This window comes from Fringilla coelebs (genome assembly GCF_963513975.1).
Source record: "Fringilla coelebs genome assembly, chromosome: 29".
Taxonomy (NCBI): domain Eukaryota; kingdom Metazoa; phylum Chordata; class Aves; order Passeriformes; family Fringillidae; genus Fringilla; species Fringilla coelebs.
Genome location: NC_140055.1, coordinates 1,922,717 through 1,938,025, shown reverse-complemented (window position 1 = coordinate 1,938,025; position 15,309 = coordinate 1,922,717). Strand labels below are relative to the sequence as shown.

At 50.9% G+C, this 15,309-nt stretch overlaps 1 protein-coding gene across 2 annotated transcripts; it reads right to left on the bottom strand.

The window, feature by feature from the left end:
* Nucleotides 1-829: 829 nt before the first annotated feature.
* Nucleotides 830-14,971, bottom strand: ADAR (adenosine deaminase RNA specific). Of its 2 annotated transcripts, none has more exons than XM_084222979.1 (15): nt 14,861-14,971; nt 11,099-12,634; nt 9,643-9,829; nt 9,403-9,560; nt 8,845-8,986; nt 8,453-8,658; nt 8,085-8,241; nt 6,244-6,415; nt 5,556-5,649; nt 4,103-4,231; nt 3,864-3,997; nt 3,237-3,419; nt 2,698-2,810; nt 2,126-2,253; nt 830-1,415 (listed from the first exon to the last, which is right to left on the bottom strand). In XM_084222979.1, the coding sequence occupies exons 1-15, from the start codon at nt 14,941-14,943 to the stop codon at nt 1,175-1,177; spliced, it is 3,663 nt and encodes a 1,220-aa protein (XP_084079105.1). In that variant the 5' UTR covers nt 14,944-14,971; the 3' UTR covers nt 830-1,174. The 2 variants fall into 2 exon arrangements, with proteins under 2 accessions (XP_084079105.1, XP_084079106.1); XM_084222980.1 differs by lacking the exon at nt 14,861-14,971 and adding an exon at nt 13,834-14,097.
* Nucleotides 14,972-15,309: the final 338 nt, after the last annotated feature.

Below are 15,309 nucleotides of genomic sequence, written 5' to 3'. Positions count from 1 at the left end.
CACAGCTCTGCATGGCATTGGATGCCCACGGGCAGCTGCAGGCAGGGTGAACATGTGGTGACCCTGCTTGGCCCCAGCCTGGCTGTCCTGTGGAGATCCACAGCCAGAGCTGGGGTCTTGCTCCCAGCCTTAGGCTCCTCACTTTGGGCTGTACTGCCATGCTAACAGGTCTTCGGTCTCTGTCTGCTATGAAAGAGAGAGCTCTCATCCCAGGCAAAGCCAGCATTTGCCTTGTACAGGGAAAGGGGCTGCTTCAACAACACCCAATAAACTTGGTCTTGGATGGCAACAGCACTGCTACTTCTCACCTTCCACCAGCACGTGGTTCAGCTCAGATACAGAGATGCAGGAACAGGGCCTGCAGCCACCACTGGCATCCAGACTGGAGCCAGGACACCCTGCCCTAGAGCTAGCAGTGAGGAAGGAGCTGGGAGGACCCTGCCCCAACATTTCAGAGCCCAGCCCTCATGGGCTCAGCTCTGCCCAATGAGCCCTGTGCTTGAGGTAAGAGGCTCAATTCCAAGCTCTACCTGGCTCCTTTCATCATTTAGAAAACACTAACTCACCTCTGTCCCTCTCCAAACCCCACCACGGGCCCTCTTCACCTCAGTGGGAATTAAAACATCCATGGCCCCAACTATGCTGAAACTTTCTTCTTTGTTATTAATGCAGAATGTTATGCTGGTCCTATGGCTGCTCATTGCAGAGGTCAGTCCCATGTCCCAGCTTGGCTGGGCTGCCAGTCATCTCCCAACAGAGACACAGAAAACCAATCAAACAGCCTGGTTGTTTTTTTTTTTTAATCTCAAAGGAGAAAATTTGCCTCAAAACCTGCCAGAGGGATTTGCAGTACATGGTCCAAAGGTTTCAAGCTCACAGTCTTGAAAATTCCTCTGGTTTCTCATGCCTTCTTTATAAAACAATAAAGGGGGGGCGACAAAACTATAAAAAAGCAAATGGGGACTGAGCCTGCCCTTGCTTTAAAAAACAGGAGAATCATTTACATGCACATTTTAAAAACACAGGGTCTGAGTGACAGTGACAAGGCAGCCAGGCCTACGAGGAAACCACTGCACAGTCCTTGATTCCACTCCAAAAACGTGGTGAAAGAAGGATGAGCACAGCCATGCGCAGCCTGTGCACATTCACCCCCCAGTCCTTGCAGAGTGCTTCCTTACACATCAAGGACGGAGAAATTTTCTTCCTCTTGGGGTTTGCGGATCCAGCTGCCATAGCCCAGCTCTTCCAGCGTGCTGAAGAAGCATTGCTTGGCTGCCTGGTAAGCTGTGGCTGCCTCCTTGGCATCCGAGTACACAGAGAAGCCCTGCAGGTCCTTGCGGTTGTTCTTTGCACAGAGCTGCTGGAACAGGGTGAACATTTTCCTCTTGGACACACGAGACACCTCCAGCTTCACACTGGGAAGGAAGACAATGACAGCAATGAGCGGCAGGACACTGAGAAGAGCCAAGAGAAGCAGGGGGCTCAGGGAAAATCCCATGATGGAGGAGCTCTGGGCTTGGCAGGGCTCAGTGGTGGGGTCCAGGCAGGGCAACATTTTGTTTTCCTTCAGGAATGCTTGCTTATGTCCGTTTAAAATTCCTCTATCCAACCATCCCAATGTAAAGGGCGTTGCCACATTTCTCTTCACAGAGAAAAGCAAGGCACAATTCTTCCCAAGAATATTTCTGAGTTTCACATTCTCTGAACCTCAGAGAAAGAAAAAACAATTCTTATCTTATTTGCTGTGCTTGTGTTGTGCCAAAGTAGAATGCAATATGGAGATCATTTACTCAAAGTGATGGTGTTTTGTTTTCTTGGCCTATCGGGGCCAAGCATGTCGGGACCGTTGGCTGACGGATTCTGTGCAGCGTGTGCAGCTGAGTGCTTGGTAGATTCAGTTTAGATGTCATGTAATATAGTATAGAATAAGATACTATAATAAAGTAATTAATTAGCCTTCTGATAAGATAGAGTCAGATGCATCATTCTCTCCCCCTCGTCAGGGGCAAAAATATCCACTACACAGGGTGCTGTAACAGTGCAGAGTGTACTCCCCACCTCAGAGCTGCCCCCCTTCCCCGAGGCAGTGTCAGGAAAAGGCAGTGTCAGGAAAGGCTCCTCTTACCCATCTACTTTCCCTTTAGTGCCATCCAAGACTTCAACTTCGCTTTCATCAGCAAGACACCAGTTCACTGATGACTCCTTCGTCTTGCCTGTCTGCCTTGCAGAGTCGTACACGCTGACTCGCCCAACCTGCACAGGAAGGAAGCTTAGCCTGGTCCTGCTGCCTGAGTCTCTTGCCCCTTTCATCCCTCAGAGTTTCAGCTCATCCCAAACTTTCCAGAGCCGCAAAGAAAAGATTCTTACTGAGTTGAAGGCTAGAGAGGCAACTTTAGTGTCCCTTTTTCCAGACTAAGACATTGCCAGTAACCCCCAAACTGTGGGGTGACACAAAGAGGGCAGGTTCTTGGGGTTGTCTTGTGTAGGGCCAGGAGCTAGACCTGATGAGACATTGTGGTTGCCTTCCAACCCAGAAAATCTCTTGACTGTGTGATTCTGTGCTTCTGGTCACGAATTCCTGCCCCTGGTTGGAGGGCTGCTGCACAATGACCCTCCCTGCAGAGCACCTCAGGGATGCCCAAACACACAGGCAAAGGAGTGGGGGACAAAGATGAAGAAGTGCTACAGCTGCAGTACCTCAGGGTGGTTGATGTGGTATGGAGCCTGGAGCTTTTCCTTCAGCGTGCTCCCCTCCCTCTCCATGCGGCAGCAGATGGCACGGGTCAAGTGACCCTGGCTGTACAAGTAACCTGTGGAGACAGAGGTGCAGGTGTGAGGAAACAGGATGGCACAGGTGATGGACTGGCCAAACCCAAAAACTGCAGCACTGCTCACAGGCTCCTGAAAGCTCAGAGCATGTGGATCAGCATAGCCACGTGTATTCTGGGTGTGTAAGACAATGGTCTTCCGACTGCAACACTTCTCACTCAAGACACAAACATGCAGTTTTTGTCTCACTCTCCTAGATCACGTGCCTCCTAAAAATCCAGAACTTTGCAGAGACACTGACTATACCAACAGCCTAAAATCCATAGATTCAAATAGCTCTGCCAAGAAAGACATTTCAGTCTGTTACTCCTACACCCTCCACAAACAAACTTTGCCATTACACTGGGGAGTGAGACGAGCTGTCACTGCAGCCTAGTTTTACCCCGACAGGACAGAGGGTTTCTCACCGAGTGTAAGAGAGTGGAGATAAACTGGCTCCAGGAAGTGTGACAGCAATGCCCCTTGCAAGCCCAGAACATTCCAGCGTAAGATTTTGTCACTGCAGGACATGGTCCGTAAGCGCTCCCCGTGCTGGATCCCATCCCACGTGGGCACAATGTCACTTGACTCCACTGGAATGGTACCTTCCCCTGCACAAGGGAAGAAGAAAGCTTTTCTGTAGTGTCAGATATTCAATAAACCAAAACCCCATCAGCAACTGCACGAGAAACTTCTGGATACTCAGAGTGAACTCGAGTCTGACACCAGGGTCAGGGAACAATCTGGCATTCAGTGTTGGGTACTGATGAATCATTTCCAACATAGCTGAAGCAGAATAGAACTTTGCTTAAAAGGCAGGACACAGACCTAGATCAGAGCTTTGCATCAAACTTCACAAGCACGGCAGTGCAATAGGCAGGGCTGGGAAGGGGAAAGGGACTCTCTCTAAAGCCTTCCATCTAGCTCTTCTGGTTCCTGAATGCTTCAAATCCCACAATAGCACACAGAGAGGGGTAAGGAAGCTCTGGAGCACCAGAAAGGCTCCCAGGAGAGGACTGAAGCCACCCCATGGTGCAGGGAGTGATTGCACTCACCGTTCTCCACCTTGGTCCGCAGCTTGCCTTGCTTGGGGTTCTCAAAGAGAGGCTGATGTTGGGGCTGTCCCATCTCGTTTGCCTGATCGCTGCAGGATTTATCAAAGAGTGCTCCATCCCCACACGGTGCTGTGCTAGAAAACAAACCCTCCCTGGTGAGCCCTGACTGTAAAGGAAACAGCCAGGGCCAGGGGCATGACAGTGCTGCTGACACCAGTCATTCAACACCCCCCACCAACCTGACATAGAGGTGGAAGGTAACATTGCTCTTTATTTTGAGTTTCTGTCCTCCTGTTTGCTCAAAAATACTCTCTTCTGCAGAGGAAGGATTAGATGGGTCATACTTCATCAGCTCACTGTAAAGAAACCTGAAAAAAACACCATCCTGTCAAAAGACTGCTCTGCTTCTCAGACAACAAGTGCTTCAACTGACAGGCAAGGTCCCACATCACCCATTCCTGCCACATGGAAGAGCAGAGACCAGGAGCTGTGGCTGAGGATGCCTGGGAAGCCAACAATGCTTGATGCACAAAAAGGGCAAAAAATCCAGCAGATTTTCTGCCATGCAGAGGACAAGCAGCAGAAAAGCAGCATCCTCCAGGTGCTGCTCTCATGCATCTGATCCCAACGTGAAGAAGACTTCAAGGTTGTTAACCAGCACCTTTAGTCAGCAGCAAGTTTGCATTAAAAGTAAACAACACTGCAGGCAGCTGAATTCAAGTGCTATTAGAAGGAGCCCATGATCTGTTTACACTGATGGGTCTTTTATGGCTGCTTCTGGCCAGGGAAAACCCTGGTCTCCAACATCGTGTCAAGGACTAAAGAAAAACTGCAGCCTCCTAGACCAGTCCTTGAGCAGAGCCTGTGCAGGGACTGATTTTGCAAGGAGAGGCAGAGTTCATTCACTCTGCTGTGCCAGAGCAGCCACTGCTGTCAAGATTAACAGCTGAAACAGACAGTAAGCAAGATGCAACCCTGATTCATCACTTCCCAGGGACCTGCCCTCAACACTTTCCCTTGTTGAGGAATGCAGAGCACAGAGGCAGCACACAAAGGCTTGGAGGAAGCAGCTGATTTTGATTTTTTTGTTCATAACTGAAGGACAGGCGTTAACCAAGCAGTCCAGCTTCATCTCGCTTTAGGTTTCAAAAACTAAAAAGTGCCACAGTGAATGTGGGAGGAGGAGAGGAAGAACAGAGGAAGAGCAAGAAAAGAATTGTGTAGTTTAGTTGGGAAAACCCTTTCCAGCTTCTGAAAAACATGTTAATTATCAAAGCAAACATATGCAGTATGTTTTCATGAATCCTTCTACACCCAGACCCAGAAAGGCCAGGAGACCAAGCCTGAAGTGGCTTGGTGTGGCAAGAGCTGTGCTCAGGCTGGAGAGCCCCCTGTACATCAGTCCAGCAGCTTCAGCAGGAGGTTTAATATTAAGTACACCAGATGCAGCCCTTGGGCTCCTGGCAAGTCTCCTATTCAGTACTTATTTGGGCATCATTCAAGTATGGCCCCTTCTTATCAGAAATAACTTCCCTCTATTCAACAACACATAAGTAAACAGTGTCTGAGGATCACAGCATCTCTCAGCACAGCAAAAAACTAGGGGTGTGCTTCAGCTACACCTCTCCAGAATGGGAGAGCAGCTTCTGGCAGGCCCCTCTCCTTTTCCTTTTGTGTTTCCCCTTTTCTCACCTCACAAAGCCTCTTCGAGAAATGATTTCTGCATGACAGTCATTTACTGTCTCCCCCTTCAAGCTTAGCTCTTCTCCTTTCACACAGCGATTACCTGAAACAAACAAACAAACAAACAAACAGTTAAATAATAGGGCAGCTATCAAAGTCAAGATGGCTTCAGAGACAGAGGGAGGAAGTCTTATTTCTTCGGGCTCTCGAGCAGCAGCACCAGCACAAGCATCCTGCCTATTAAATCACTCTCACAAGCAGTTAAGAGAATAAAGGGACACCGCTTTAGGGACAGACAGACTTAAACTGCCATGAGTTTTGGGGGACTGTACCTTCCTGAGGGCTTTTCAGCCCATCACGCCAGGTAGAAGCCTGGCAGCAAAGCAGGGAAGGAGATAAGGTAAGTGCAGCTGGGAGAAACTGGGGGATTGTGTGCTCTGGCACATAAGGAACCCATGCTCTGATGCACAGAGTAGGACACAGCAATGCAAGCAAAGATTAAGAGCAATATAGCTGCAGGCACATTTGCTTTGTTCTCTCTCTCTCTAACCAGATCACTCATGACACCATGTGAGCCCTGGGAACGCTCTGTACCCTCTCTGAGGAAGCCGAGAGCAACAGCCATTCCTGAGCCGTGGCTGACAGGCAAACCTAGCACGGAAGAGAGTTCAGAGTGTGCTGAAGGAGCTGCTCATACCTGTTCCAATGCTGACCACCACTCCCAGGCCCTGATCTCCTCTCCTCATGATGATGGCAGCCAGGATCTTGCGGCCCAGCAGGCTGTGCTGGAGGCGAGCCGTGAGCGAGTTGAAGCGCTGGTGGCTCAGCATGGCCAGCTGGTCGTGCAGGGTGCTGCCACTCACAGGGAGCTGGGACAGGGACAACAGCACAGCACAGGAGCAGGTCACACCACACAGCTCAAGTGGCACTGTGGTATTTTATGAAAAATCCCTGCACCAGCCCAGTCCAGACGTGTCAGGATTCTGGTCAGTCATGGGTTTTTATTATCATTCTTTTCTAGCCTTCTGATGTCTCCTTTCTCTTTCTTTTAGTATATAATTTTCTTTTAATATAATATCATATAATAAAATAATAAATCAGCCTTCTGAGAACTTGGAGTCAATTATCATCTCTCACCTAGTCCTAGGGATCCTCACAGCAACACCACAACAATTGGTGACCACACTCAAGAGTGAGCTAACCTGCAGCACAGCTTTGTAGGAATGTGCTCTTTGTTGACAGAGTGACAAAACTATCTTTTGTCTCCTTAAAAAGGAAATAAGCCCAGAAGTTTTTCTCATCGATTAGGTGAAAAAGGCATCTCACAGGACTCAGGGGACTTCACTTCAAACTTAAGGATAGCTAATTGGACAGAAGCCAAAAAGTCCTGCCAAGGCAATTTACTAGAAAAAGAAGAGAACAGAGAAACTAATTGCTTTTGTGAGGTGTTTTACTAGGGGCAGGAGGGCCTCTTGCACTTGGATCGGTTTTTCTTTGTAAAGAGTTTTGTTATTTTGCTTTTTATAAAAACCTTTTTGTTTCCAACACTGCCACAGAAGCCATTTTGCTGATTTTATGCCTTTTAAAGTAGCTGAGCTACCTTGGGTGTGAAATAGATCTCCAAGAGCTTACGAGACCTGGCTCAAGGAAACTTCTATTTCACAGCTTTCCAAGCAGAAGGCAGTACACAGAAACCCTGAGCTTTGGGCAGTGCTGTGTCAAGGGGCAGGTGAAGTTTTTAGGTATTTCTGGGAAAGCCTCATCCAAGCTTTGAGCTCTACTTTAGCCACATCAGAGACAGCAGCAAAGTGACACGGGCTGAGGAATGGCCTCCTGAGAATGCCAGGGAAAACCCTGAGCAAGAAGGAACAAAACCAACCTGCCTATTTCCAGAGACTCAGCCAAGGAAATCTGTTCCTGGCTTTGGAGGAATTGCTCCTCTGGCTGCCTGTGAGGAGAGTGCACAGTCATTCCAGCACAGACCAACCCATCTCCTCCAGCACTGCTGACTGACAAATCCTCCCTGATGGCTTTGCTATTTAGAGCCAGGCTGCTGTGCCCAGTTGTGCTGCCTGGAATGAGGTTTTTCAAAGCTCACAACACTCTAAGTGTGATTTATATCAGCCCAAGTTTGGGACAGCCATCCTGACATAACCAGGGCTTTGCATTTAACTGATGCATGAACTTTTTGAGCTGACACACAATTTTTAATGCAGCACAAAGAAATTTGGAAGAAGTAATAAAAAAAGTCATACAATTAAAAATAAATATGTTCCTACTTTACCACAGGAACACATTTTAGTAGCTTGTGGAAGAATCTGATAATAATTTAGCCCTAAAGCAGAGGCCTGTAAGACAGAAGGGAATGCCTGTTCCCTGAGGAAACATCTAACCCACTTCAGGAAAACCATATCAGGTTATCAACAGCTGCAGAGAACAAAGGGATCACAGCTGATTTTGAAAGCATTTTTTGGCTGGACAGAGAGGAGGGGGATAGGCAGGACTATCACACAACCCCAGCTTTGGCAGAAGATTCACCTCAGTGATGCTCATCCCTTCCATGCGCTCGGTCTTCTCTGATTCCCCAATCAGGACTCTGAGTGCTGCATCAGCTGCCTCCTGCTTGCCCTGCTTTTTGTTGTGTGCAGTTACAGCTGGGAACCAGCGGCCTCCAACCTTTGCCTGATAGACAAACCTACAAGGAAACCAAGAAACCTGTGGATTTCAGTTTTGTTTTTACATTCTCAAAGTGGAGAGAGGAGGGAATCAGAGGGACAAGATTTGGCAGAGGCAGCAACTAGCCCTGTTGCCATCTCAAAAGGCATCAGCGATTTTGAGCTTTCTGCCCTTTTCTTAAGACAACAGCAGCAGCACAAAACTTCCTTCAGCCAGATGCTGCTACTTACTTGGGGTCATGGGGAGGTCCTGACTGGTCAATGAGTTTGAACTCTGCAGCAAACCCATTGGAACGGGCATATTCCAGCAGGCCACTGACAGGATTGACGTTAAGATATTTGATGAGCTCCCCAACACCCTTCGTTTTCACCACTTTGGATTCGTCTGGAGTGGCAATATTGTGCATGGACTGGTCACTGTGGGGCTTCACAACAGGCTAGAGCAGAGTTAGACAGGAGAAGACTGTTAAACACTGAGTAGCTGCATTTAGTGCAGGCCAAGAGCAGCAGCAAACCTCTGCCCCACATGACCTTGTGAGGTGAAATCCAGCAGAATAGGAAATAAAAGGGGGGGGGAACACCCAATTCCAAACACTTGGGTCTTACAGAAAAGCTCTTTATACCTGTTCAGGCAAGATATGGGGTACAGACTCTCCAGAAAGAATCTTCACAGCAACTTCTGCTGCCATTTGCTTTGCTCCCTTCTTGCTGTTTCCTACCACAGCAGGGAAAATTTGGTCACCCATTTTCACACAGTAGCTGAACCTGACAGGACATTATAGTACATGAAAAGTGTTAACCATAGGTGTCTCAATCTGGATATTATCCCCGTGTCCCACTTCCAGGTAAATCCTTCTGGGTTATCTCCAATTTATCTTCAGTTGAAATCTACTGCCATGGCCCTAAACACTTCCAGTAGAGCACCTCCAGCAAGGGTACAGGACTGGAACCCCCTCCTGCTCTGGTAGAAGAAACAGCATCCTTTCTCTAAGAAAGGACATTGCTTTGGGTTTCCTTCTGGAACTAAGTATCTTGGATGAGCCATGCCCAGAATCCTTGGCTAAGAGAAGCGCTCAGCTAGGTCAGTGACAAATCCAGGGATGTGGGCAGCATGCTGAAGGGGCAGGACAGTGAAGAAAGAGTTTCCACCCTCCCTCAAAGCTGACAAGAATATGCCATACCGAGGATCATGAGGTGGGCCTTCCTGAGAGAGCAGCTGGAATTCAATTATGTTTCCTGATTTTTGACCATACTCCATTAATATGCTGATAGGGTGCTTCCCAGGAAGCAGGCTGAGGGGAGCTGCTGCAGATGACAGCTCTGGCTCCAGCTGCAGAGGCTACAGCAAGAAGATGGAGGAAATCAGTGTCAGATTTTATATTGTTTTAGCAGCCTCACAAAGTAAAGAAAACACAACTCACCAGTTCTGGTTCTGAGCTGTTGGAGGGTAATGGCTCCTCACATTTAATTCCACCTTGCCTTCCATTCTCCACTTCACTAATCAGGACCTTCATGGCATTAGCTGCTGCCTCATGCTTAGCCAATTTTTTGCTCCCTGCTTCTGCTGGTGGGAATCGGCGCCCGTTGATCACTACCTGAAACTTAAACCTTTGAAAGAGAAAACCAAATGGGAATATTGAGAAGCAGAAGTGTGGTCTGCTCAGAGCAAGCAAGACTGCTCTTGGAATTCAAAGGAGAAGAACAGCCAACTCCCAGCTGGGAGAGTAAATCCAGGCTGCCATGAGCAGAAGACAAAAATACAAAGGCTACCCGACAGCACTGCATCATTACATTTCCAGAGATGTTCACAACAGAGGAGCAGCTCCCACGTTTTGTTCTGAAGGAACAGGATGAATTATTGTGCTCCACCACAGGTGTCAGAAACAGGTAATAGCTGTATGCAGGCAGCAGCTCTGTTGTGGCTCCTGGCCAGGAATAAGAAAGCTCAAAAGCAGCCCGCACTGTTTCATTTGCACCTGGTCACTCAGGGGGTCACTCCTCCCTCTGGCATTCTCTGTGGCTATCCAGGGCACCCATCTTAGAAAGGTGCTGCCTCACATAAACCTCTTGCCTTTGACATTTCTGCCTCTCCCATTCCTGTGACCTCTAACAAACAAGTTGATCATCCATCCTCCAGCCCTGGAAATCTGCTTCCAAGGAGAGTGGGTCAAACCAGATCTGGAGAGTGATTATGGAGCTGAATCCATTCAGATCCTTTCTTAAAAAAAAACAAAAACAAAATAACAAAACCCTGGACTCCATCTTTAGAAATTAGGCCAATTTTCCTGTCTAGCGGATCTATTGACATATTCCAGTGTGGCACATATGGAGATTTTCTTGGTCTTGCTTATGCTCAGTAACAGCCATGGTTCACAAGGGACTCCAGAGACTGACTTAGCCAACTGCAGTGTCATGCCACATGCTCAGCTCAGAGAATTGGTCTGACCTGCTACAACACAGAGATGTACAGAGTGGGGCCACCTTGTTTAACTTAAGACACCTGCCCCCAAACACTTTGTTCTGGGCTCCCTTTACACTATTTCCAGGGTGAGAGCATCTTGAGAGGCACCTTAGAAATACCAGTTTCCCCCTATATGGTCAAATTGAAGGCAAGTAATTGAGATGGGACCTAGTGAAGAAATTAATCCCATCTTTTCTGCTCAGAATGAAGAATGCCAAAACTGGGCTACCTAGGGTTAAATTTTAGCCTTGCTTTATTTTTTACGTTGATGCAAGGAATCAACTAGGCTAATCCTTCTGAAATGAAATAAACATTAATAGCAGGCCCCTTCAAGACAGTTGAGTGGGTGAACTTAGTTAAAGTCAAATCATTTTATGGAAAAAGAGCTCAGAAAAGGCAGGACATTTTCTTCTTACCGTGGCTCATGAGAGGGTCCATTCTGCTCCAGCATGACGAAATCACAGTGCTGATATGTGTACTGGGAATATTCAGTAAGGCCACTCACTGGGTTCTTCTCCTGACAAGCCATCAGTTTCTCTACAGGTGTACATGGGAAAGCAGTTTCAAACTGGGCAGCATAACTGGGGGAAGACTGAGAATTCATGATGCCTTCTGACTTATCAGGCTGCTTGCTGATAGCATTCAGATTATCTGGGATATCATCTGTGGTCCACTTGCTGTTTTCTGAGTTATCATAATTACTCAAACTAGAGAAGTCAGGCTTAGTGTCCTCAGATGTATCTGCTTCTGTGTCACTGACACTGCCCTGACCAGCCTGCTCCAAAGGCTGCTGCCCATTTTCTGCACTTTCTTCTTCTTCTTCTTTCACTGCTGCTGACGAAGCTGCAGTCACCTCTGGGGGACATGGAGGGACGAAGGAAGAGGGAAGACCTGACTCAGGAGGTGTGGCATCTGCCATCTGCATTATTGTGCTGGCCTTCAGCCTCATCTGCATCCTCTCACGTTTCCTGTCTGTCAGGGACCACCGTGGTGGAGTTGCATTCTGCTTGTGGACATCCCCCAGCTTTTCCAGAGCGCTAAGAAATGCATTAACATCCTTGGCTCTCGAAAACCCAATGTTCTTGGCAAGATTGAGAGCTGTTGTTTCCACCACACTGAACAAGTAGTTGCAGATTTTCTCCTTTGTCTCAGCCATCTCTGTGTCTCCCAAGCCAAACGTGCTCCGCTCTCCTCCTCTGCTCTCAAAATTTGCTGGATCTGTGCAACTGGCACTGTGGTCAGTAGGGCTTCTATCTCTCTCTGAACCAGGGCTGGCAACTCTCCACAGCGGTGGTGTCTCTCCCTCTTTGTGCAACTTGCCTTCTCTGAGGAGTTTATACAAAACACGGTTGACCTCTTTCTTTTGAGTTCTAAGTTTACGTGCCAGCTCATGAGCCGTGCAAGTCCTCCCCTCCCCAAGCTGCCTGAAAACAGTCAGAATTTCTCCTTCATAGTCTTGCCCAGCAAGAGACAGTCTCTGGAAATTCAGCCTCACAGCGTCAGACTCTCTCCTGGAGCTCTCCTGACGATGGTGCTGCGGAGGGCAGTAGCGAGGCAGAGTCTCAACCCGGGGATGCTGGCTGGAGAAGCTACGGCCGGCAGCCCTGCCGGAGCCGGGCTGACCTCTGCCTGCAGGAGCCGGTGCCGCAGCTCGCCCGCCTCCGGTGCGCCACTCCTTGTGTGGTCCCTGTCCCTGCAACACAGAGACTTCAGCGTCCTGCTCTGCTAGGAACCGCTGGTGTAAAAAGGTTTCCTGATTAGTTTCTCGTGGGGTACGAGGGTGGTTAAAAGGACCTCGGTTAGTGCTGGGGTAGTGACGCCTTGGCTGGGTGAGACAGGAGCCTCTGCCTCGCCCAGTGCCTCTGCTCATAGCGCACTGCTGGGACACGCGGGGGAACCAGGCTGCTGCTGAGCCAGGACAGGAGCTGCCACTCACTCCACACTCTCCCGCCCTGAGGAGAAAAAACACAGGAGCTCAGAACATCTTTTCACAAGGACAGCAATCCAGAAATGCAGGTTAAACAGCTTCCCAGCTACTGAGGCACTTCAAGCATCTTCTCACTCGTCAATTTTTTTTTCTACTTTTCTAGGAGTCTAAATTAGTCCTGTAAAAACACAAATGGCAAACTCTGGCTGCCCAACAGAGAAACAGCAGCCCCAAACTGCACGTGAAGTCAATCCCAAGAAGCAGCTTTGCCACTGTTCCTCTTAGGCTTGATTCCAGCACGGGGCTGGGTGACCTGCTCAGGATGCACTCCTGAAACACAGCAAGCTCCACTGCCCTGCCTCCAGGGAGAGGAGAATCTCAGACCTACTTTGCAACCTGAGAAATGGGGGCATGAGGAGGTAAAGGAGCACAAGGAGGTGAGCTGGAGCAGCACAAGAAGCTGGAGCAACTCGGATGGTCACACAGAACAGAGCTGCAACAGGCTCACAATTATTTTCAGATTCATGGCCAAAACAGTCTGAAATGCCAAGTGTCTTTTCCTCCCTGGACATTATGTGACCTGTAGAGGCAAAACATCACACGACAGGGGAATGAAAGTGATAACATGCAGAGAAATTGGATAGGTGTGCAGCTGGCAATGGTACAACAAGTTTTTTTCCATTATAGCCCAAATTTCACTCTATGACACAAAGTCGTGCTGCCCCCCCGGGGGTACAGGGGTAAGACTAAACTATTAATATTCTTTTTAAAAGTAAGGAATGCAGCCCTTACTTTTATGGGGCTATTCTAATTTTCTGATAACACTTGCTACAAAACTGAGAGGATAAAGACAAGGAACATGATACACACTGCCGGGTCTGCGTCCCGCCTGCTCCTCCTTGATCTCCTTACGGCATCTCTCGTCACAAAGATAGCTTTTCTGATCCAAGTCCCATCTTTATAAAGCTCCCCATCTTCACCAAACACCGCAAGGTCAACTTAAATTTCACTTCCATTAAGTAACTGCACTCGGCTGCCTTCACCACGACTTATTTTTACAACAAACATGGGGAGGCAGAGTGCAGAGCGACAGGTCCCCACCTCCCCGGGAGCCCCACTGCTGCCCCCCTGCTCAGTGACCCCGTTTTACAAGCGCTCCCTGAGCCAAGGGCAGGGCAAAAATAGGATGAGGGCTTTGAAAACACAAAACCAAACCGCTCTTACCTCAGTCTCATCCGCACGCCAAATTATTTTATGAGAAAATACAGGGGAAAAAAGAAAGGCCGACTCGCAGAACGCGTCCCGGCCGAGAGGCACCGGGACACCGCCAAGATGGCTGCGAGCTCCGTTTCAGTTTCGTTTCCCGCAGCAGCCGCTCCGCCCCGCCCAGGGAGCTCGCAGCGGGGGCCGGCCGGGTTTCGGGCTTTCCCAGATAGACTCTCGCCTTCGGGAGCGATCATCAGGTTCCTTACCGGCGGCGGGAAGGCGGACCCGGGAGGGCAGCTCCTTCCCCCGGTCCCTGTGGCGCTGCAGCCCCGTCGCTCAGGAGCTGCCGCCGGGACGGGGTCCCGGTCCGCACGCCGGAGCGGCCGCTGGCCCGGCTCAGGGAGCGGCTGCGGGAACACCTGCCCGGGAACACCTGACACCTTCAGCTACACCCCAAAGGATACCCGGGGATCGCGGCAGGAACGGCTGCTGCCTGCACCAGTGTCAAACCACGTTCCCGGGCCCGCGCACCCACGGCGGGAGTGGCGGCACCGCGAGCCCGAGGGGCTCGCCCGGACGAGGCCCCCGAGCCCGGAGGGTGGGCTGGGACACAGGGCCGCGAGCACCGAAAGCCGGGAGTCGAGGCTTTTATTCTACGCGTTCCGCCCTGTGGAACCCGGTCCCGACAGGGACCTCGGGGAGCCAGGACACGGTCACACCGCCTTCCGAACGCTCGCGGAGCTGCCTGTGCTGGAGGCGGGTCCGCGGTGTCACCAGGTCCGGCGGCCGCTGCAGGATACGCGGGCCCGTGGGGGCCCGAACCCGGCCCACAGCCGCTGCAGGACACGCGGGCCCAGAGGGACCCGCGGGGGCCCGAACCCGTCCCGCGGCCGCTGCAGGACACGCGGGCCCAGAGGGACCCCCGAAGGCCCGTGGGGGCCCGAACCCGTCCCGCAGCCGCTGCAGGACACGCGAGACCGGAGGAACCCCCGGGGACCGGGACCCGAACCCGGCCCACGGCCGCCCCCTCCGCGCGCCCCTGTACCTTGCCGCTGCCGCCGCTGCCGGCGCACGCTGATGACGCACGCGAGCCCCACGCGCCTGCGCAGGGAGCCGCGCGGTAGCCATCTATCCCCGGGCCCGAGCGCGGCCATGTTTGGCGCGGGCAGCGCTCGGCCGTACCGGCACCGCGGGCCCAGCGGGGCTCGGTTCGGTTCGGTTCGGTTCGGCCGCTCCGCTGCGGGAGAGGCAGCACAACCGCCCAGTCCCCCGGCTGAAAGGCAGCGCTACTCCCGCGGTATCCCGGGGAGCGGTGGCGTGAGGCGCTGCTGCCCGTGCTGCTCAGACGGCGTTGCCCCGGCCCGCGCGTGCGCCCTGAGCGCCGCCGAACGTCCCGGTGTCCCCCGGCCCCGCCGTGCCGTGGTGCCCTCAGGACTGCGGGGCTTCTCTCTTCCTCCGTGCGCCCCCATCGCCCCTGGGACACCCATTTCCTAT